The sequence below is a fragment of the Chiloscyllium plagiosum genome, chromosome 25, assembly GCF_004010195.1.
Source record: "Chiloscyllium plagiosum isolate BGI_BamShark_2017 chromosome 25, ASM401019v2, whole genome shotgun sequence".
NCBI lineage: Eukaryota > Metazoa > Chordata > Chondrichthyes > Orectolobiformes > Hemiscylliidae > Chiloscyllium > Chiloscyllium plagiosum.
This window is the reverse complement of record NC_057734.1, coordinates 10097306-10120270: the sequence shown is the minus strand read 5'-3', so window position 1 is coordinate 10120270 and position 22965 is coordinate 10097306. Positions and strand designations below refer to the sequence as shown.

The window sequence follows — 22965 nt, the reverse complement described above, 5'->3', positions numbered from 1 at the left end:
AGATAGCATCACAACATGTGATCTCCAAGTTTAATGGTACCCACCTCAACTTCAGCAGTATGAAATTAACTTGTTTGCAGTTACTGTTTTTTCCACTGTATGTTGTCAGCCTGTACAGAATCCAGACTAGGTTTAAGCCTGAGATCTTACAGCAGTGTATATCATTTGTGGCAATAATAAATTTCAAGACTTCTCTCTCAACTGAAACATATGTTGTGCCATATATTCCATGGGCTATCATACAGGGAAGGACTCAGACTATATCATAAAGACAGTGGTGTATGAGCCAAGAAACTGTGCCAGTGACTGCACTTCAAAAGTAGTTTGTGAGCTGTAAAGTGTTTCCAAATGTTCCAAAGGTGCTTAATAAATTCATTATTCTTTTGTTTCAAAAGGATGTAATTACTTGCAACAATTCAATGGGAGAACTCTACTGGGTACGATTGTACCAGAAGGATATCGATGTTTTAGAGAGGGTACAGAAAGGGTTTACCAGGATGTTGCCTGGTATGGGGGAAGAAAGGTTGGATAGACTGGGTTTGTTTTCACCAGAACACAGGAGGTTGAGAGGTGACCTGATAGAAGTTTATAAGATTGTGAATGGCTTGGATTGAGTGGAAAGTGTGAGGCTTTTTCCCCAGGGTGGAGAGTCAATTACTGGGGTACACAGATTTAAGGTGTTGGGGGGGTGCGGAGGTGGGACCTTTAAAAGAGATGTGCGAGGCAGGTTTTTCACACAAAGGGTGGTGAGTGCCTGGAACACACTGCCAGAGGAGGAGGTGGAAGCAGGCACAATTGCAGCATTCAAGTAGCGCCTGATGAATAGGACGGGAATTGAGGGATTCGGATCCTGTAAGTGAATATAGTTTTAGTATGGAAGGGCAAAATGTGTCAGCACAGGTATGGATCGCCGAAGGGCCTGTTCCTGTGCTGTTTTTGTTCTTTGAAGAATATATGTTTGAAAATGCCACCAAATTAAATCTCACGGTATATGGATTAGGTGAGCAATGACTATTTTTAAATACAAATAAATGTGAAACAGTTGATGAACCATCTGCTTTCAGAGATTTGGCTTTGGGCTTCCCAGTTCAATCATTACATTCATTAGTTAATTGGGTCACTGAGAAAAACACATTCTTCTTCCATTTGTCTCGAAGTTTAGGTTGCCCGAGAAATCAATCCTAGTGTGTGCTACAAAATGATGATGACACATTGCAACAGAAATACAAATGAATATTTCTACTTATCTAGCATGTTAAATACAGTAAAATGTCCCAAGGTGCTCATATTTAGTCATTTAAGTTGGCAAAGCATTGCCCACTTTTATTGAGTCATTCACAGAATGTGGTCATTGCCGGCTAGACTGGCTGTTATTGTCCATCCCTACTTGCCCAAAGGGTGTGGGTCTGGAGTCACGTGTAGACCAGATCAAGTAAGGAGACCATTTTCCTTCCCTTAAAGACATTTGTGAACCAGCTGGGTTATTCCTCAACTATTGTTTCATAGTCATCATCAGGCTCTTAATTCTAGATTTTTAATAAAATTCAAATCCACCATAAGCGATGGTAGGATTTAAATTCGGGTCCCCACGACCTGCACTTTACCAGCCTAGCCATAATATGACTGGTCCATCACTCCCCATTGTGATACTACATTAAAATCTGTCACTATGAGGAGGAATGGTAATATCACTCGATAAGTAATCCATTGGCTTAGATTAACGCTCTGGGACATGGATATAAATCTCACCATGACAGCTAGTGGAATTCAAATTCTTTCCAAGGTGATCAAGAATTGAAATTCAACCAATGCCCCCAAAGAAGAATTGAACATAAAAACTCATCTGGTTTATTAAAGCCCTTGAAGGAAGACATTTTACTGTTGTTACCTGATCTGGCCTACCTGTGACAGTGGAGGTGATGGCCCAAAGTATTATCACTAGACTATTAATCCAGATGCCCAGGTAATACTTAGAGGGACCCAGGTTCCAATCCCACCATGGCATATGGTAGAATTTGAATCTAACGATGACTGTGAAACTATTGGCAATTAGGAAAAGTGAGGGCTGGAGATCAGACACAAAAAGTGTTGTGCTGGAAAAGCACAGCTAGTCAGGCAGCATCTGAGGTGTAGGAGAGTCGAAGTTTCAAGTATAAGCCCTTCATCACATTACTTTTTAACTGTTAAGGGAAAACTCATCTCGCTCACTAATGTCATTTAGGGAAGGAAACCAATCAGCCTTATCTAATCTGGCCTACATGTGACTCCAGACCCACAGCAATGCAGGGACCTCGCAATTGCCCTCTGGGCATTATGGGATGGACAATAAATACTGACCTGACCAGTGATACCCACATCCAATGAGTAAAGACAAAACTATGGTCAAGATTTTGATCACTTATCCAAATGTCTCCGTATATGGCTCATTGCTTCTTACCTTCCATGCAAAGCATCCTGGAATATTGAAAGATGCTAAAGGGGCCATAGAAATAAAACTGGTAGTTGTTGAACCTTACTAACCAGGGCTTGCTCCTTGGTCTGTATTCATCCTATGGGAGTGGTAGGAGTGCCACCTCAGTGTTGACAGGACAGAGAGATTAAATCTGGAACAGAAACTAGCTGAAATCAGCAATGCTGCACCATAATATTGTGGTGATTGGGAGCAGGTAGACTTCGTTGACTAGGAGGTTCCTGATTGGCCCAGGTTAACAACCCCAATCAAGAACCTCATCGTGAACATGGTCCACCTGGGCCCAATCACTACAAACATATAGAGAGCTATGCTGTCTCACTGATGTCTACTCTATCCAGGTAGGAAGTGATGTCAGACTGAACATATACAACTACTCAGAAGCTGTTAGGAATACAGGCTGAGTGGAATAATGCTCTTTATCCACTATGTTGTTCCTGTGAAATGCCTTGGAGTATTTTACCATGTTAGAGATGCTGCATAATGGAAAGTTGTTGGGGTGATTAATTCTCAGCAATGTGATTGGTTTGTAGAGGTCAGAATGATATCAGTTTTCATTGATAATTTATGTATTTTTTTAAAATAATTAACATGGAACTTGTAAGAAAGTAAAATTTAAAGCATGATGTCCAAAGCAATGAAAGTAGCAGCTCTGATTAGTATCAGTAGGCAGCCTGGAGAGAAGCAGGGACAGTGACCCCTGGGAGTGACCTGTACCAGAGACAGCAACCTGTGACTCAAAGTGGAGTGGGGACAGTGACCTGGAGTGGAGATGGTAAACCATGACCCAAAGCAGGGTGAGTGACCAGTGACTAAGAGTGAGGATGGTGACTGGTTGGGTACCAGTGGAGCTGGCTCACATCTTGTGGAATCCCTGATTTTAAAAAAGAACTAATGTCTATTTTGTTAGCTTTATTTCTTATTCTCCTAAATTATACTATGATATATCTGTAATGCAATATGAATATTTTTCTTTATTTTCTGTGTTTTATTTTTTTTGTAACTATGATTTCTGTTGAGGTACCTTGTATCTAAAATGGCACCATGTGTGAGTGACATTGTACAAGTTTCACTGTACTCCTGTTCTTTTGTAACTTCAGTGTGTGACAATAAACCTAATTCTAATTCCCTCACTCTAATTTTCTAATCCTAGTTCAAACTTTCATTCCTTTAAGAATATTGGATTCCCATGGATTGAATGCATGTCAACCATGTTTACTCATTTGTTCTTGTTTATGATTTTGTTCCTTTTTTTTTTGGTTTAATTGATGGATCTAAAGAGGTCTCCCTTTGCGGTCTCCCTTTGCGGTCTCCCTTTGCGGTCTCCCTTTGCGGTCTCCCTTTGCGGTCGTTTTCTTTTTGCAGCAAATTTGTAGGTTTTTTGTCAACTGATGTAAAATCAGTATTTTTGAACAACTAGTCATTGTTTTGAGGTTCTTTTTTTTCATTATTTACTTCAGCTAGTGTTTTTTCTTGTCTAAGATAAATGGCTGAGGTAAGAACAATGACTGCAGATTCTGGATCAGTGGTGCTGGAAGAGCGCAGCAAAATCGACGTTTCGGGCAAAAGCCTGATGAAGGGCTCTTGCCCGAAACATCGATTTTGCTGTTTGTCGGATGCTGCCTGAATTGCTGTGCTCTTCCAGTACCACTGATCCAAAATAAGATAAATGGTTGGTTAAGTCTCAAGTGTTTAAAGGTGAATGAATGAAGTATGAGCATTAAGGCACTGGACTCCAGTTTGGTTTCAAAGACACCAAATATTCAAGCTGAGTTCAAAGGTGAAGAGTACAGCCCATAATCTATTTTAAAGGTGATACTAGCAGCAAAGATTACACTGACAATGCTGAACTGGTACTGTCCTGCTCCTGAGATTTTTTGCACCAGTGAACCAGACTGGCATTATCATATGAGCATGCAAATACTAGTGTATCTCTCCCAGCCCTTGGTGAATTATGGCATCAGGTGCCAGTGACTCCAACTATCTGCCAGCTTTCTTAAGTACTTTTTTTTTGTGTGTAATTCCATCTTGTAAGAAGATCCACTGAAAGAATTGGCACTGGCACCAATTAATCATAGAGCCACTCTGATTATGCTTCTATCACTGGGAGAAAGTCAAGGAGGAGAATAATGTTCATTTAAAAATCAGGCCCCCCCTTTAGTTTCTGACAATTGGCATTGACCATCCATAGCTTTGCACAGCTATTGCAATCAAATTAAGAGCCTTTGACTGAATTAAAGTTTTGGGACCTTAATAAATCTTGTGCACCGTTGGAGTGAGTTTCCATGTGCAGTGGGCCATTTTCAGTCACACTATTAGCCCAGAGACACTGTCCTCTGGGTTCAACTCCACCCCTCCCAAAAAGCTAAGGCATTGCAACACCTCTGACATTAAAATTCAATTACCAAATCTGTGGAGTACTTCTTATGTAAAGAAGGTAGTACCAGTAACATCATTTCAAGCCTCATGTTAGAATTGGAACAGGACTGACTTTTTCCTTTGTTTTGACGAGTGGAGATTTGGAACATTGCTTGAATTATAAAAGGCAGGGGGGTGATATTGCTAATCTTATTGATGTATATAATAATTTTTAATATAGCTCAGTATCAGAAACAAGTCAACCAGGCTTCTTCAGTAACAAATAAAGAGCAAGTTTGTTGCAAACAGTTTATTCTAGCAAAGGTGTAAACTAGCTAAAAGATGTCGCTGAAAAAGCGCAGCAGGTCAGGCAGCATCCAAGGAACAGGAGAATCGATGTTTTGGGCATAGGGGCTTATGCCCGAAATGTCGATTCTCCTGTTCCTTGGATGCTGCCTGACCTGCTGCGCTTTTTCAGCGACATTTTTTTTTTTAGTCTGATCTCCAGCATCTGCAGTTCTCACTTTCTCCAAGATGTAAACTATGCAGGCACTTACAACTACCCTTGGGGGGAGGGGGAAAAAATCAACACCTCCAAATCTGAGACAAAATTGTAAATTCTGCAGCGTACTACTTTTGGAAAACTTCATCCGAGCAACAGGTAAATTCAGAAATAATATTAATTCAGATTCATCAAATGATGGTCCGTAGCTGGTTACTTTGCATACAAGCTGTTTTCACGCTGTCTTCATGGATCTGTTGTGCCTGACTATCATCTTTTCTGGGGACACAGTGGTGCAAATGTTGAATTCTTCACTTGAGGTTATAAGGCCTTTTGGTGGGTTTACAACTTGTAAGGTTATGACAGGCTGTTTGTCTAAAAGTCCAATATCTTGTTTTCACTGTACAAATTGAAATGGTCTCTCTCTGAAAATGTTGCAGATTTTGGTTTCCTTATACAAGTAGCTTGTTCCTGGAAAATATTCCATGTGGACTGTAGCGGTTTAAGAAGGCAGCTCAGCATCACCTGCTCAAGGGCAACTAGGGACAGACAATAAATGCTGGTCAGCCAGTGACATCCATATCCCATGAGTGAATTTTTAAAACAAGGAAACATTGTTACTGCTTAAGCCATTTTTTTCTTTCTTTGCAAAGTGTCCTTTCTAAAAAGTTTAAAGCATATATGTGTACCTATGTCTGGTTAATTGTTTTTTTTTTGCATAACATATCTTCCTAATAACATGAACCGAACAGGTATATTGCTATAATGAAACTAACTGCTACTGAGCAGAGACAACTATTATAAAATTACTCACTTGCTCAACCCTCCCAGAAGGAGACTTTACACAAATTCAAATTGTAGTCCATAGTAGCACCATAATCTTCAAGTTCTCATCATATTCAGCAAAATTCCAGGTATATAATTGAAAACAATTAAACACACTTCAGTATGTTAATCAACCATTGATTGTCCCTTATTAAACTAGTAACTCTTTCATAATCATTCTCTCTCTAGAGGGATATTATCATCCATTGTCTGCATGAAGTGTCTTGACTAGTGATGTGGGCTATGGCAAAAAAACACTGAACAAAAGCTGATAACTCAAAATAATTACTCATATGAACTGTGTAATATTTTACATTAAATGCACAGTTTTCAGTCTCACTAGTTGCACCATTGCCTGAATATTTTACTTCCTCTAAGTAAAACTGTAGCTAATGCAAAGCTAACTTTAAAAGTTGTTGAGGAACCTGTCTTTTAATATTGGCGAGGAGGTGATGAGCTGGCTAACTTTCTCCTTATACAGGTATTAAAACGTAAACAAGTGAGGGCTGGTGACTGGGATTCATGTGTGCACTGATGAGTCGAGAGTCACTGGATAAAAATCATAGTGGGAGCTGATGCAAATATTCAGCTGACTACCCTGAATAAGTACTAGCCTGGATTGATATCAGATGTATAAGTGGTTCCTAAACTTTATTTGCTTAATTAGAATTTAAACCAGTGAAGCTGCTTCATTAGTAGATGGGGTGAAGATCAGCCGCCCTTTTTGAAGAATCCAGTTTAGATTGCAACTACAGAGATGATTTGATTTTTATCTTCAGTTTGTGTTTAATAGGGTGAACTATGTAGTGGAAATGAGCACAATTTATTCTAAAGTCAGAAACATATTTCTTTTTCTCCAGTTGCTGAAGCTGCTGATCCTTATAGCTTTAGCAAGAGATTCAATTAATTTTAGAAGCATTAGAATACATCTGCAAGCTGCCCACTTAGAAATAAACCAGCTCATTTGTATACATTAGTGAAGCTGATTCTGAAAGAAGGATCAGTGTTTCAGTGAACCCCGTCAATTCCATTTTTTTTCTATGCAGAGCATGGATTGTATGTCTCTCATCACCTATGAGCTATTCCATTTGAGCATTCCTAAATATCTTGATACACGGTTTCTAAAGCAGCTTCCAGCTTCTGCAAACTTTCAGAAACCAGTACCATTTTCTGCCTTTTCAAGTCCTCACTGCGATGATCCAAAGTATTCTCCAGCTGCTACACTTTTTTTGCACATGTAATTGCAGTTGTCGTGTAAGTTAGGGACACAACTGCTTTGTGCACAGTTAGTGATGAGTGAACCTTAGTTTGGTTCAGGGTTGAAGGTTGGCCAAAACAGCTTTGAAATAAGGGATGAGATTGTTTACCGACATTGAGGTAGTAAATTGAAAGGTTAACATCTTGTCCTCATAGGTCATATCTCTAACAATACAGCATTCCCTTGGTACAGCATCACAATTTAATTCTGGGGAAGGTTCATAGTTACATAGAACACAGTATTTTCTGGAAAAAAGAATGCTAGGCCACACATCCAGTATGTGCCTGACTCCAGCAATGAATACAATTCCAAGCTGGCACTCTGGTGCACCGAGGGTCAGGCTGGCCATGCTGAAGATGCAGCATTTTGAATTGAATGCTTCGCTGAAGCCCTGACATTCCTCTTTGGTGGACCTCAGGGCAAGATTCAAAGAAGTGGAGTCAGTTATCCCTGCTGTCCTCAGCAATATTTATGCATTTACTAATAGCTCTTAGTGGAAAAAATCTCTGATTTTAATATTGCAACGCTGCTTCTGATCAACTCAAATTAGTTGTTGTTTCTTACAAGGTAGCAGTGATTGCACCTCAAGGCTGTTTTTAATAAGCTGCAATACACTTTGAAGGCGATCAAGCAATGTGTTTGTAAAATAGTGATGGCCCATTCATAGTCTCTCCTCAGTACACAGAATTGTGAACATGTGACCGACAAGGGCAACAGAAATTAATTTTTGTGGGCAGCTTGTTCCATCAGAAAGTGAGGTATTAAGATAAGTAAAGGGAGATAACCTCGGGGGGGGGAAATGGAAATGACAGCACCTTGGAGAGATTGAAACAAAATTAAAGCAAAACCGAACGCATCTGGCAGCCCTAACAGTTGGGAGAACTGTCTCTGTCTCTCGCTGAATCTTAACGTGATTGGCTTGGAGGGACCCTGCTGGAATTTGGAATGTCATTGAAAATGTTTCATGGTTTTCAATATTACCCGTTACAAGATCAGTGCAGGTTTGCAACAGTTTGTCGGACAACTGTTCAATGTCTAAAAACCTAAATAGCACTGTACTGTGATACCAGAAAGTAAAGGCACCAGCTCATTGAGTGGTGAGTGAGGGCTACGTAGCAGCAGGTGGTCAGGGCCGATTCTTGACCTTGTAATTAGTCAGACAAACAGATAAGAAGGTGGGGGAGCTAGAAGGGGCAGGTTGCCTTAGAGTGGCTGGAAGATGGGAGGGGCGGGGATGGGCTTGCTGGGTTTCTGGGGGTCTGTATTGTATGCACTGTTTCTTATGTAATTGTTTATGTAATTGTATGTACAAATGTCATTGTTACTCATTTGTAATGAGTGAAACTGGATTTGAGGTTTGTTCTCCTTTCTCTGAAAACTTGTTGAATGGTGGGGTTTGGGGTCTGGCTTTGCTGCTCCTCTCCCTTGTAAAATTGCTGTTTCTCTGTATACAGCTGTTAATGTTAATTGTTTGTAAACTGTGTATTGTTTGATAAAATTTAAAAAAGAGATTTAGAATCTCAAAAAATCAAGGTGCGGGGAGGAATGGGTGGTAGTAAAAAAATCAAAACCTTGCTTCTGTCCTTCATTAAAAGTCTAATAGTCATTGTACTTGTTACCTGGCCCTAACCTAGGGGCTTTGACACTTTCAATACACTTTGCTTCACATTCTGAACGTGCATTTGATAACAAGCCAGACACTGAAGCTGCTCTCAGTGATCTATAGGGCAGGGCAAGCACTCATAGAGTGCTCAACCTGCAAGTGCCCTTATCCCAGTTACAGTTTCTGTTGCGAGATACATATTTAAATGGACACCTTCCTTGTCAAAACAAAATACTATTTCAAGAATTATTTGAGAATGAGGAAGTTCTATCTAATATCACACTCAAGGGTAGGTTTTACTGCCAAGCCCATTGTGCAGCATGTTCCCAAGGAACTAGAGAAATGGGGTTCGGAGCACACCACAAGGGCAAAGGGTATACTAAGGATCTACGATCCAATTGGTTTACCTTTGGTGTCTGCACGTTCTGCATTCCACAATCTCCGAGCTATCTGAGGCTTTCCGTAAGTAAAGCCAGTAGCTGGGGGAACCAACCCTTTCATTGCCGAATTCCTGAGGGTGGCTGGTCACAACCAGATCCCAGCTGGATTAGACCGTCACAGCCAGGTCCCAGCTGGCTTAGACAGGCACAATTAGATCCCAAATGGATTAGATGATCCTAGTTGGATTAGACAGTCACAGCTAGATCTCAGCTGGATTACACAGTCGCAGTCACTTTGGAGGCCAAGTCATTGAGTGTATTTGTAAAGGTATGCTACTATTAACTCACAGTTAGACTCTAGCAGTGTTAGACAGTCATAATTAGATCCCAGCAGCATAGTCACTGCTAGATCCCAGCAACATTAGTCACAATTAGATCCCATGGTGAATTAGTCACTTATAGATCCCAGTAGCTTTAGTCACGATTAGATCCCAGCAACATTAGTCACTGCTAGATCCTAGTACTAGACAGTTACAGTTCAATTCTAGCAGCACTATACAGTCCTAACTCGATCCCAGCAACTCTACATAGTCCCAGCTAGATTCCAACGAGATCCCAGCAGCAATCCACATTGACAGCTAGATCCCAGTAGCAACAGACATAGTTAGATCCCAGTAGCAATACACAGTCCCAGCTAGATCCCAGCAGCAATACACAGTCCCAGCTAGATCCCAGCAGCAATACACAGTCCCAGCAGCAGTAAATACGAGATTCCCCTCCAGCATTAGACTCACATTTACCATCGTTCCGCATCCCCCCACCGCCTCCACGCAGCACTAGACAGGAATAATGAGCCCCCAGCGGGATTAGGCAGTTGCGGCTCCCTCACTGCTTCCCCCCCACCTCACTCCCCCTCAGCCTGCGATCTGCCCAATTTCTCGCTGACATCCAAAATAAAAAAAAACGCGGTGACGCATAGAATCGATCCGGAGCGCCTCAGAATGCGAACAGTGGCTCAGGTCTCGGCAGCCTGGTACACTCCTCCCAAAACCATGCTGTGACAGCCAGGCGCTGAGTAAGGAGTGAGAGGCACGGACACACACACACACACACACAGAGAGAAGGAAGAGGCTGCAGTCGACGATCGGCTACTGTCGCCGTGGGAGACCCTACCAGAGAAGGGAAGCTTCCCCTTTCTCTAAAATACAACCAAGGGCCGCTTGGAAATCAGGGAGCGAGGATGTTGCCTCTTGGCCGGGGGAACTCCGGCTTTCTGTGGGTGCTCCACGCTTTCTTACTGATAGGAATCCAAACCCGGGCGCAAGGTAAGATATTTCCGAACTACAGACTTCAAATCAGCTTTGGGGATGTACTCTTTGTGACCCTTTACTCAAATTCTTTCAATGTACTTTTTTTGGGGGAGGGGGTGGGGGAATGGCCGTGCACCGTTTGCCTTGCCCTATTGGGGAGAGCTATCCCGTCTTTATGTATGTGCAATGTGTGTATGAGGTTTCTATCCAGTCTAGCCTTGGGTTTCTTTCCCCAGTTAAGCTTACTTCTACTGCTGTCTCGTTTTGAGCTCTATTCTCCATCTCTTGTTCCCCCCGCCCCCCCACCTTCCTTGCTTTAGAACTCCCCCCGCCCAAAAAAAAAACCTCTCATTCCCTCCATTCCCTTTCATCTTCCTTGGGATTCCTACATTTCGCTGAAAAGAGATTTAAAGAGACAAAGACAGCCGCCCATGTACAGCTCCGACTCTCGGTGATCTTCTCTCCCCCTAACCTCTCTCAGAACCAAATGCTAGCCCTTTCGATAGGCTGACATGCAACTTTCTTTAAACGCATTTTTTAACAAATATATATATATAAACAGTCTTGATCCTGGTTACAAAATGCAGATGTGCATCTGGCTGTTCTTGTCTAAACCTTACGGACTCGAAAGAGATGGCTTATGACGGTCCGACCGGTACAGATAGTGCTGGATAATACTCACTACACAGCATCAGTAAATCCAGGAGGAGCTAGTACTTTTGTAGGGAGTAAGATAATCCTGATGTGGGGAAGAATTGATTCCCTACTTGATCTCCCCATCATCTAATGACTGATCCGAGTAGTGACGAATTTACACACAAAACTAACATGCGGGACCCTGTGAGACTCCCTTCCCTCATTGACTGTCTGGTCATTTGGTAAGCTCCAGTTGGTTGCTTCTTTGAGTAATCTTTCAGCACCTTATGTTGGAATGCAGTAGCGGGAGATGTCTGCAAGTGACCAGGTGTACCCTGTTTGACTGCCGACCAACTTTGCCTTCCCCCTTCTGCCTAATGCCCTGCAAAAGAAAATACACGGTGTAAAATTCAGTTCGCAGTCTCAATGCAGCAGGGTCACCGCAGCAGTACACTCTATGATAAAAGTGATAAAGTTTGCATCGTTCCATAATCCAAAGACTTGAAGCACCTACTGTCAGAAACTAAATTATTCCGCATTACTTTCCCATCATTGCTCATTCGGGGCATTTAACAGCGGCAGGCAGTGCTGTCTGCGGGGCTTCATTAATATAGGTAAAACAGAACCGTTCGAGTCAACAATTTACCGTTTTGACCACTGTCAAAGAGCTGTGGGATGGAACTGTATTTTCGGTTTTGCAACGGAATACCCTTTCCCCATTCAAAGAACGAACAGGAGTGCCCTTAATTGTGAATGAGTTATTGTTCATTTAAATACTATGATCGAAGCACACGCACACACAAAAAGAGCAAAATGTGGAAGTTTGTTGATTTAGCAAAGTCAAAACGTGAGTCGAGTTCGCGGAATGGGTTTCAGCACCAGAGGCGCGGACAGCTCCGAGCGCTTGCCTGAGCCTTGAACGAGAAGCTCCAGCAGTGTCCCTGTGAATGACACAGGTCAAAACGTGAGTCGAGTTCGCGGAATGGGTTTCAGCACCAGAGGCGCGGACAGCTCCGAGCGCTTGCCTGAGCCTTGAACGAGAACTGAAAATGTGTTGCTGGAAAAGCGCAGCAGGTCAGGCAGCATCCAGGGAACAGGAGAATCGACGTTTCGGGGATAAGCCCTTGAACGAGAAGCTCCAGCAGTGTCCCTGTGAATGACACAGGGAGCAATGTTGTGGCAGACACGCCCCTGTAATGCAGCTCTTTCTAAAAAAAAATGTTACGCGGAGCTTGTCTCATAGATTTACATTCCTGTTTAAGTGTCTTGTAATAAAACGCTACAGAGCGCGGTGTAAAGCGTGATTCAAGTGTCACAATCCTGTCTGAAGCAGAAAATGCTTGTGGATGATAGGCTTTGACTCACCCTATTCCTGTGATGAGTTGTTTTCCAAATGAATATCTCCCAACGGTACAACTAGTCCTGCCTGATATTCACTCTAACAGCTCAAATGATCCGTCCTCAGATTTACTAATGCTCACTGCGAGAAAGCTAGGTCATTTCTTCATTTTGTGAGGGCATTTCAACTCCACTCACTCCCATTGCATCTGCTGGGGTACATGAATCCCAGTAGCTCGAACATACGCCTGCCCAAGTGACGTTCTTTTTTGGTAAGGGGAGACGGTTAAGTGTGGACACGGTGTGAATCAGTAATGCTCTCAATCTTGGCTTCACCGGTTCCTTACACATGGTGAGAATCATTGGATAGTCATCTGCACTTGGCAATTCCTTTGTAAGCGTTGGGTTTGTGAAAGGGTTTGCAGTTTGCCAGCATGAGGACAGACAAGGCCTGGCCAGTCATTACCTGTTTTGAAGGGGTCAGTATTACACAAGCTCTTGCAATTGTCCAAAATACCCTTGGGGGAGCCATTTTAAAACTGGGGGTTGGCATTTTGCAGTGCATTAATCCCAAGAAGTGCCAAAGCGTCCTCCATCTCTGCCACAAGTGAACCAGGATGTTGGCACCAGTTTTGATAATGGAAATATACTCTCTTTCTTACAGTCAAGAGGAGAAAGCAGAAATTCAAATGTTCAAGTACAGGATAAATTGATGTGAAAAGGGTGTTTGTCATAAGTAAGCTATGACTGTAAAATGATGATCATCCACCCTGAATGGAAATCATTACTACATTTGTCACAACATGACTCCACTTGTTTGGAGCCAGTCTTTGGATCAGGAACACTGTAATCTTCTGGTATTGCTTTTAAACTCATCTTCCTGACTCTCATTTTACAATCTATTAAAATCTGTCACGTAGCACACGACACAACTAACATCAAAATGTTATTTATTTCTTTACTTGTGCATTTAAATATTAAAAGCCCAAATGCCATTAAAATAATTTGGGAAAAAAATTAAAGATTTGCATGATCTAAGATAGAATGCTGAAACTGCAATACTCTGCAATACAGAGCTCTAAATTGTAAATTTTTTGGCCTGTGCTATTAACCTTCAAGATAATGGGAACAAAAAGAAAACATTTCCCAAAGTATTAAAGTATTGGATAAAGAAAAATATAAAAAGTAAGGCAAAGGAGCCATTAAATGATTTGGGGAGTTTTTTCAATAAATTAAGTTAGAGAACATTAAAGGTACCAACAATCATTCCTATAAGTAATTCTTCAAACAGGTGAAAACGTAACAGGGATGAAAAGATCCCAGAAGTAATATGTTAAGTATCCAGGGAACAGCAAACTCTGTAAACAAATTATTTTCTGTGTTCAGTGAGCAGCCTGTCCAGCGCATAAATTGAATTTCTACAGTGGACAAAGCTTGTAATGTAGGAAATAGACATTTTAGTTACTGATAGACCTAGGAAGTTAAGGCAAAACTTATTCAGTTATATTTAAATATCAGGTCCTCTCACCATTTGCACTGGTTTGGAGGGAGTTAGTCTGAGTCATAAGTTGTACAGCATGGAAACAGACCCATCAATCCAACTTGTCCATGCTGATAATAAACCTAGCCCCATTTACCAGCATTTTGCCCAAATCCATCTAAACCCTTCCTATTCATATACCTATCCAGATGCCTTTTAAATGTTGCAATTGTCACAGTCTCCATCACTTCCTCTGGCAGCTCGTTCCATACACACACCACCCTCTGCATGAAAAGATTGTCCCTTAGGTCCCATTTAAATTGTTCCCCTCTCACCTTAAACCTATGTCTTCTAGTTTTGGACTCTCCCACCCTGGGGAAAAGTCCTTGTCTATACACCCTATTCATGGTGTTAAAAACATCTATATGGTCACAACTCAGCCTCCAATACTCCAGGGAAAATAGCCCCAGCCGATTCAGTCTCTCTCTCTCTCTCGTGCAACCACTCCAACCTTGGCAACATCCTTGTAAATCTTTTCTGAACCCTTCACGCAATCATTCTTACAGAAACTATTTGCAAGCTTGATCATATCTTATTGCCACTTTCAAGGAATTATTTAAAGGGGTATCTGTTTCCAATGAAATCCTTTAATGAGAAAAAGAAAGTAGTTGACCAACAAGTTGAAATTATCACATTTTCTACATTCTTTCATACTGCTGTATTTCTTACAGTGACTATACTGCAAAGGTACTCAGATAGCTGGTGAGGTATGTAGAGTCATAGTGTCATAGAGGTGTACAGCACAGAAACAGACCCTTTGGTCCAACGCATCCATGCTGACCAGATATCTAACCTAATCTAGTCCCATTTGCCAGCACTTGGCCCATGTCCCTCTAAACCCTTCCTATTCATATACCCATCCAGATGCCTCTTAAATGCTGCAATTGTACCAGCCTCCACCACTCCCAATCGGAGCTCAATCCATACATGCACTACCCTCTGTGTGAAAGAAGTGTCCCTTTTAAATTTTTCCTCTCTCACCCTAAACCTATGCCCTCTAGTTCTGGACTCTCCCACCCCAGGGAAATAGCCTTGTCTATTTACCTTACCCAAGTCCCTCATGATTTTATGAACCTCTATGAGGTCACCCCTCAGCCTCCGACGCTCCAGGGAAAACACCCGCAGCCTGTTCAGCCTCTCCCTATAGCTCAGATCCTCCAACCCTGGCAACATCCTTGTAAATCTTTTCTGAACCCTTTCAACCTTTATGGATTTTAATGTGCTTAGGGGTCATGTAAGATGCTATATAAATACATGGTTTTCTCCTTTCTTTGCTCTCAATAGAAATGAATTGAAGCTCAGGGTAGAAACAAATATGCTGAGTTGGTGATCTCACCAAAAAGGAAACATGGGAAGAGACAAATCACATGAATCGAGGATAGGAGGACTATTGATTAGGAAATAACATTTAGAACGACAAGAAATGCTTAATGAAATAAGAGAAAGAAAAAGAAATAATAAATCAAACAGGCTACAGGACCCAATATAGGAGATGGATCATAAGATATTTGCGAATAGTTCACTGAACAGCACATTATGGCATCAGTAATGAAAGGGAAATGGATGTTGGGTTGTGCAAGAACCAGGAGTTAATAACATATTTGTAAAAGGTACTGCTATGACCTTTTCCAGTATGCCATTTTGATTGCTGCATTGACGTACCCTGCCATGATTCCAGCTGAATGTAATAGTGAAAAAGTCGCATCCTTGACAGCTTGACTGACCTTAAGTTTTAGTTTATGTTCATCATGGAAGTCAGTCACTGAACATATTCACAAGAGGCTGCCACTGTACACTTAACGAAGAGCATAAGTGTTTACTACACAAAATATTTTACATTATTCCAATAGTTCTTGCCCAGTCTTATTACAAGCAGAGAGAAAAAATTAATCCATTTTATCCCAACAATACCCTTACAGATATTCAAATCTCAGTGAAGAGTACCCCCAGTCTCCATGCTGAAACTCGTTGTTGAACTGGCATGGCTGTAATCTATCCTCTTTCAAAGTTGCTGTGCAGTCCCTTGATGCTATTTTATTCAGTTAATGTCGCTCCATGAGACTCTTCAAGCAAACTGTTAACTCAGTACATTATTACTTAACACAGATTCCCAAAACAAGTGTCTTCAACAGCCTTGTTTTCCTCTCTGATACATACACACACAGACACACACACACACACACAAATACACAGACACACACACACACAGACACACACACACACAAATATACACACAGACGCACACAGTCACACACAGACACACAGTCACACACAGACACACAGGCACACACAGAATCTCTTCCACACCCCCTCCGCCAACCATCCCCCTCCCCCCACCCTCCCACCACTGCATGAACCTGACTGTGGCTCCCCTCTCTCTCTGGCAGTTATAAAACTCAGGTCAGTAAATATATTTGCTATTATCTCCTCAGGTGACTTGCTGGTCACTTAACTGAAATCACATAACTTCTTGAAAATGTTTCAATGAACTTAATGCTCAAAAAAAGGTGAGACCTTTACAGAACTGGAAAACTAGATCTATTTTCCTCCAAGATTTCTCGTAATAATAATATGTTATGAACAATAAGCTTTGGCTGCAATGCAGAGAATGGTACTCATACTAACACCCAGTTTACAGCATCTGATCTACAAGTAGAGGGGAAATAACATGGGAAGAAAATGGGTGCAGGGAAATGCTAGAACAGTGTTAACATGATTAGGGTAATAATAATGCAGTGCGATCTTAATCAGCTGGGCCAATGGGCTCAGGAATAGCAGACGGAGATTAAGTTAGATAAATCCCCTGGGGAGTGTTATGGAGAAAAGAGATCTAGGAGTATAGGTTCATAGCTCCTTCAAAGTGGAGTCACAAGTAGACAGGGTGGTGAAGGAGGCTTTCAGCATGCTTTCATCAGTCAGAACATTGAGTATAGGATTTGGGCCATCTTGTTGCAGCTATGCAAGACATTGGTGATGCCACATTTGGAGTACCACATGCAGTTCTGGTCACCCTACTGTAGAAAGGACATTATTAAATTAGAAAGAGAGCAGAAAATATTTGCTAGGATGGACCTGGACTGGAAGATTTGAGTTATGAGGAGAGGTTGGATGAGCTGCGACATTTTTCCCTAGAGCGTAGGAGTCTGAGGAGTGACCTATAGAGGTCTATAAAGTCATGAAAGGCACAGATAAGGACGGCAGACAACAGTCTTTACCCGTGGTAGGGAAGTCTAAAACTAGAGGGCACAGGTTTAAGGTGAGAGGAGAGAGATACAAAAGGATTCAAAGGGGCAATTATTTTCACACGGAAGGTGGTGAGTGTCTGGAACAGGGTGCCTGAGGTAATAGTGGAATACAATTTTGTCATTTAAGAAACATTTAACAAATACATGTATGGAGGGAGAAAGTGAGGATTGCAGATGCTGGAGATCAGAATCAACAGTGTGGTGCTAGAAAAGCTCAGCAGGTCAGGCAGCATCCGAGGAGCAGGAGAATTGATGTTTTGGCATAAGCCATTCCTGTTAAAGGGCTTATGCCCGAAATCTCAATTCTCCTGCTCCTCAGATGCTACCTGACCTGCTGTGCTTTTCCAGCACCACACTGGATATGGAGGGATATGGACCAAGAGTAGGCAAATGGGACTGGTTTAATTGTGAAAACTGGGTGGAAGGGCGTGGTTCCTTGCTGTAGATCTCTATGACTAAGTCAGGATAATGCTGTGACAACTGGGGCAGTTTTAAGTCAATTAATTAATCTTGAATAAGCAGCTCATTAAAAATGAGTGTGGAATGACTGGATGGGCATAAAAAGCATATGGTTACTAATATCTTTGAGGGGAGGAAATCTGCCATCCTCAGGCCCAAATGTGACTTCAGTCCACAGCAATGTGATTGATTCTTAATTGCCCCTTTGAAATGGTCTAGCAAGCCATTCAGTGGTCTCAAGCCATGAGAGAAAGATCAATGTGGGTATAACCACAGCAGATGGTTTAAGAAGTTGTGTTGTAAGGAGAAGTTGGATAGGCAAGGACGATTTTCCCTGGAGTGTAGGCAACTGAGGAGTGACCTTATAGAGGTCTAGAGGTTGACCAACACCATCACCTTCCAAGGGCGTTAATGGATGCATAATAAATGCAAATCTTAATCAGATTCCAATAATGAGAAAGAAAATTGCTGAAAACAGGTCAGGTAGCATTTGCAGACATGACAATATTTCAGATCTGGACCAAGGAGACAATCAGAAAGTTGAACGGCTGATCACAAACATGAAAATTCTGAAGCATTTAATTTTGGAACAGGCCAGTCAGAGTTCAGGTTTTTTTCTGATGTTGTATATCTTTACTTACCCTCGGGTTCTGAATGAATGATTTCAGCTAACGTACTCAGTAGAAAATGGATGTTTTTCTGCTAGGCAAGAGGAGAAGCTAATTTTCTTGGGCTCCAGACACTGGAATCTGAATAGAAAGTGATATTGACAGAACTATGTCAGATGGGGAGTTATGCACAGCATGGGATACAGACGAAGAACAGAACTAATTCATGAAAGAAGTATTTTAAGAAATGAAACAAGTGAGTGCTTAAAGGTCATGTCAAACACTAAATTTGCACTTACAGGTTCAATTTCAGAAGTCTTCAGAACAAAGTAGGTCAAAAATATAGACATCGCAGCCTTTCAAATGTGACTTCATTATGAAGCTGTCAGTTAAGATCGACACTGATTTGTAGTCATTAACACACAATTACCACATGAATAATTGCTTTAAAAAACCCTATGAGGCCTTTAATTATTTGTTGACACAATTGGGATGACAAGGGCTGTAACCACATGAACAGCCATTTCCTTAACTGGAGTAAGGAATTGCCAAAGCAAAATTTATTGTGTCATCAATAAGTGAACAGCTACACAGTTCACGTGTAAAAATATAAGCTTTGATTTAGTTTTGTCCAGAGCTGATGATGAATTCCAGATATTCCACTTCTACAATGATTTAGATTTGGAATCTCAGCTGTGTGTTCCATTGGATTGGGATAAGATGTTTATCTTAATTTTGATGTCACATGAATCCTCTATTTTGATCAACCCACCTTAGCTGGCAATTCCTTGCTGAATCTCCCTGCCTTACCACCTCTCTCCTACTTCATGGCCCACCTTAAATAAAAACAGCAAGTGCTGGAGAAATTTGACAGATCTGGTCACATCCGTGAAGAGAGAAAAAGAGTTAATGTTTCAGGTCCAATGATTCATCTTTGGAACTATCTGTTTGATCAAGCTTTAATTATCTTCTTAATTGTTCATGACACTCCAATGAAACACCTCAGGATATAACTTCATAAAACATGCTACACAAATCAAGTTATTATTAATTTGTCTCTTTTATACCTTGGGACTAAAAATTGGATTCCCTACAGTGTGGAAACAGGCCCTTCAGCCCAACAAGTCCACACCAACCCTCCGAAGAGTAACCCACTCAAATCTATTTCCCTCTGACTAATGCAGCTAACACTATGGGTAATTTAGCATGGCCAATTCACCTGTCCTGCACATCTTTGGACTGTGGGAGGAAACCCACACAGACACGGGGAGAATGTGCAAACTTCACACAGACAGCTACCCGAGGCTGGAATCAAACTCAGGTCCCAGGCAGTGTGAGGCAGCAGTGCTAACCACTGAGCCACCATGTCTAGACTATCCTATGGAAAAGCAAATTCTGATTGGGTATGAAAAACAATTTTTATCATAACCTCAATTACTGATTTACTTTGATTGGCATGGCATTTATTGCCAATGGCGGAAGTGGGTACTGCAGATGCTGGAGAAGGAGTCAAGATTAGAGTGCTGCTGGAAAAGCACAGCAGGTCAGGCAGCATCTGAGGAGCAGGGAAATCGACGTTTCGGGCAAAAGCCCTTCATCAGGAATGAGGCTGGGAGCCTTGGGGTTGGACAGATAAAGGAGGGGGTGGGGCTGGGGTGAAGGTAGCTGAGAAAACTAGGCAGAAGTGGGTACTGCAGACGCTGGAGATTTGAGTCAAGGTTAGAATGGTGCCTCCCTAGTTTCTCTGGAAGAGTATGAAGGTGAGCTGCCTTCTTGAACCACTGTAGTCCTTGAGGTGTAGGTTCTCCCACAGTGCTGTTAGGAGTCAACCCAATGACACATGAAGGAATTACAATACAGTTCCATGTCAGGACAGTTAGTAGCTTGGAGGGGGATCTTGCAGTCAGTGGTGTTCTTTTGTATCTGCTGCTCTCAATCTTTTGATGGTAGTGATTTCAAGTTTGGAAGATACTGTCTAAGGGGTCCTGGCGATTTTTTTGCAGTGCAAAGCATCAGTGGTAGTGGCAGAGAGTATTTGTGGATGTGATGCCAATCAAGAAGGCTGCTTTGTCCTGGATGTTGTGAAGTTTCTTTGGTATTGATGAAGCTGCATCCATCCACGCAAGTGGGGAGCATTCCATCACACTCCTGACTAGTGCCTTGTAGATGTTGAGGAGTCAGGAGTTTGCTGTTCAGGCTGCGGACATTTTCCTTTTGATTGGGTCAAAATTTCTCTCTATCCAATCTTATGTAACTCATTATTTTGTTCCTCTTTGTGCAAGGAGCTGAACAAATGTTGCTTGTTGCAAACGATTCCATATTTTTAAAATTACTTTTCTAGAATATTTATTCTTTTTGCTTAATAGGGATTTGATGTTTCAAATGCTCTTTTGCTAATATGTTTATCTTCAGATGCCTGCCTTAGATGTTTGCTTCTATATTGTTCAGCCTTAGTGTGAAAGATGTGAGATTCCCACAGGCACCAGTCAATGATAGTATTTTGATCAATTCCAAGGACATGACTGAACTAAGATATCAAATCATGGAAGGACAATATTCTCATCACAGTTCATTAATTTAAAGAGACAGGTTTATTTCACAAGTAATGTATCTTGTAGTTTTCACCACCATGCGTTTGTTACCATTAGACTCAATTATTCCAATATTCTCCCGACAAGCCTTCCAATCCATGCACTTTCTAAACTATAAACTCATCCAAAATCTGCTGTCTATATCCTAACTCACATAAAATCTGCTTGTTCATCATCTTATTGCAATATGCTGGCCTACAATGGCTCCCAATTAAGCAGGGCCTCAATTTGAAGACACTTTTCATGATTTTAAACCTTCCGTGGCCTAACCTTCCTATTTTTGAAACCCAATCCGATGCAACACTCCTTCCAGATTTATGGTCCCTCAATTCTGGCCTTCTGCGCATCCTCAGTTTGGATCATTCCACTGTTGTCAGCCATACTTCGAGTGCCTATGTTCTGGAATGCTCTCCCTAAAGCTTTTGCCTCCCTGAAGCGAGAGCATGAAACTGAACTCTTTGACCATGTTTTTGGCTCTCATATGTGGTCCAGTGTCAATTTCTTGCAAGAGGAATACTGGGATCAAAGTAATTATGTTTTCATGGACCCTTTTTGGGATTTCTCAAGGGCTCCTTTTTTTATTTTTGGGGACTTCTTTTTCACTTTCAAGGCTGCATTTTTATCCTCACTAACTCCAACATGAGGTGAACTGGAGTTGAATTCTCCTGGACTTGAGAACAACTGGTAAAGACAGGACTGTCCACAATCATAGAGAGCCCAACCAGTCATAGAGATGTACAGCACGAAACAGACCCTTTGGTCCAAACCGTCCATGCTGACCACATATGCCAACCTAATCTAGTCCCACCTGCCATATCCTTCTTGGCCCATATCCCTCTGAACCCTCTGAACTCTTCTTATTCATATACCCATCCAGATGTTTTTGAAAAGTTGCAATTTTACCAGCTTTCACCATTTCCTCTGGCAGCTCATTCTACACACGCATCACACTCTGTGTAAAAAGATTGCCCTTTAGGTCCCTTTTATATCTTTCCCCTCTCACTGTAAACCAATGCCCTCTAGTTCTGGACTCCCCCAACCCCAGAGAAAAGATTTTGTTTATTTATCCTATCTGTGCCTCTTATGATTTTATAAACCTCTATAAGGACACCCCTCAGTTTCTGATGCTCCAAGGAAAACAGACCCAGCCTGTTCAGCCTCTCCCAATAGCTCAAATCTGTCAACCTGGCAATATCCTTGTAAATCGTTTCTGAACCCTTTCAAGTTTCACAACATCCTTTTGATAGGACGAACACCAGAATTGCATGCAATATTCCAAAAGTGGCCTAACCAATGTCCTGTACAGCCGCAACATGAATTCCCAACTCCTGTACTCAATACTCTGACCAATAAAGGAAAGCATAACAAATGCCTTCTTCACTATCCAATCTACCTGCGACTCTACTTTCAAGGAGCTATGAACCTGCACTCCAAAGTCTCTTTGTTCAACAACACTCCTGAGGATCTTACCATTAAGTGTAAAAGTCCTGCTAAGATTTGATTTCCCAAAATGCAGCACCTCGCATTTATATAAATTAAACTCCATCTGCCACACCTCAGACCATTCGCCCATCTGATCAAAATCCCGTTGTAATCTGAGGTAAACCTCTTTCCTGTCCACTACATCTCCAATGTTGGTGTCATCTGCAAACTTACTAAGTATTCATCTGCAGTCCATGCCAACCATAATTTAAACTAAACTAATCCTACCTGCCTTCGCTTGGCCCATATCCCTCCAATCATTTCTTATTCATGTACTTAGCTAAATATCTTTTAAATTTTGTAACAATACCCACGTCCACCACTTCCTCTCAACGTTCCTTCCACACACAAAACACTCTG

General features: G+C 41.6%; 1 protein-coding gene and 1 pseudogene across 2 annotated transcripts in view; one reads left to right on the top strand and one right to left on the bottom strand.

The window, feature by feature from the left end:
* Positions 1 to 9517, bottom strand: part of LOC122562394 — a 119733-nt pseudogene extending 110216 nt beyond the window's left edge.
* Positions 9518 to 10229: 712 nt separating this feature from the next.
* The window catches only part of LOC122562553 (seizure 6-like protein), a 255166-nt gene continuing 242430 nt past the window's right edge, over positions 10230 to 22965 (top strand). The window contains exon 1 of one of the 2 annotated variants that reach the window (XM_043715477.1): positions 10230 to 10721. In XM_043715477.1, coding sequence (XP_043571412.1) covers positions 10637 to 10721 — 85 coding nt within the window. In that variant the 5' untranslated portion in view covers positions 10230 to 10636. The remainder of the gene's footprint in view (positions 10722 to 22965) is intronic. The other variant, XM_043715479.1, reaches the window with a different exon arrangement.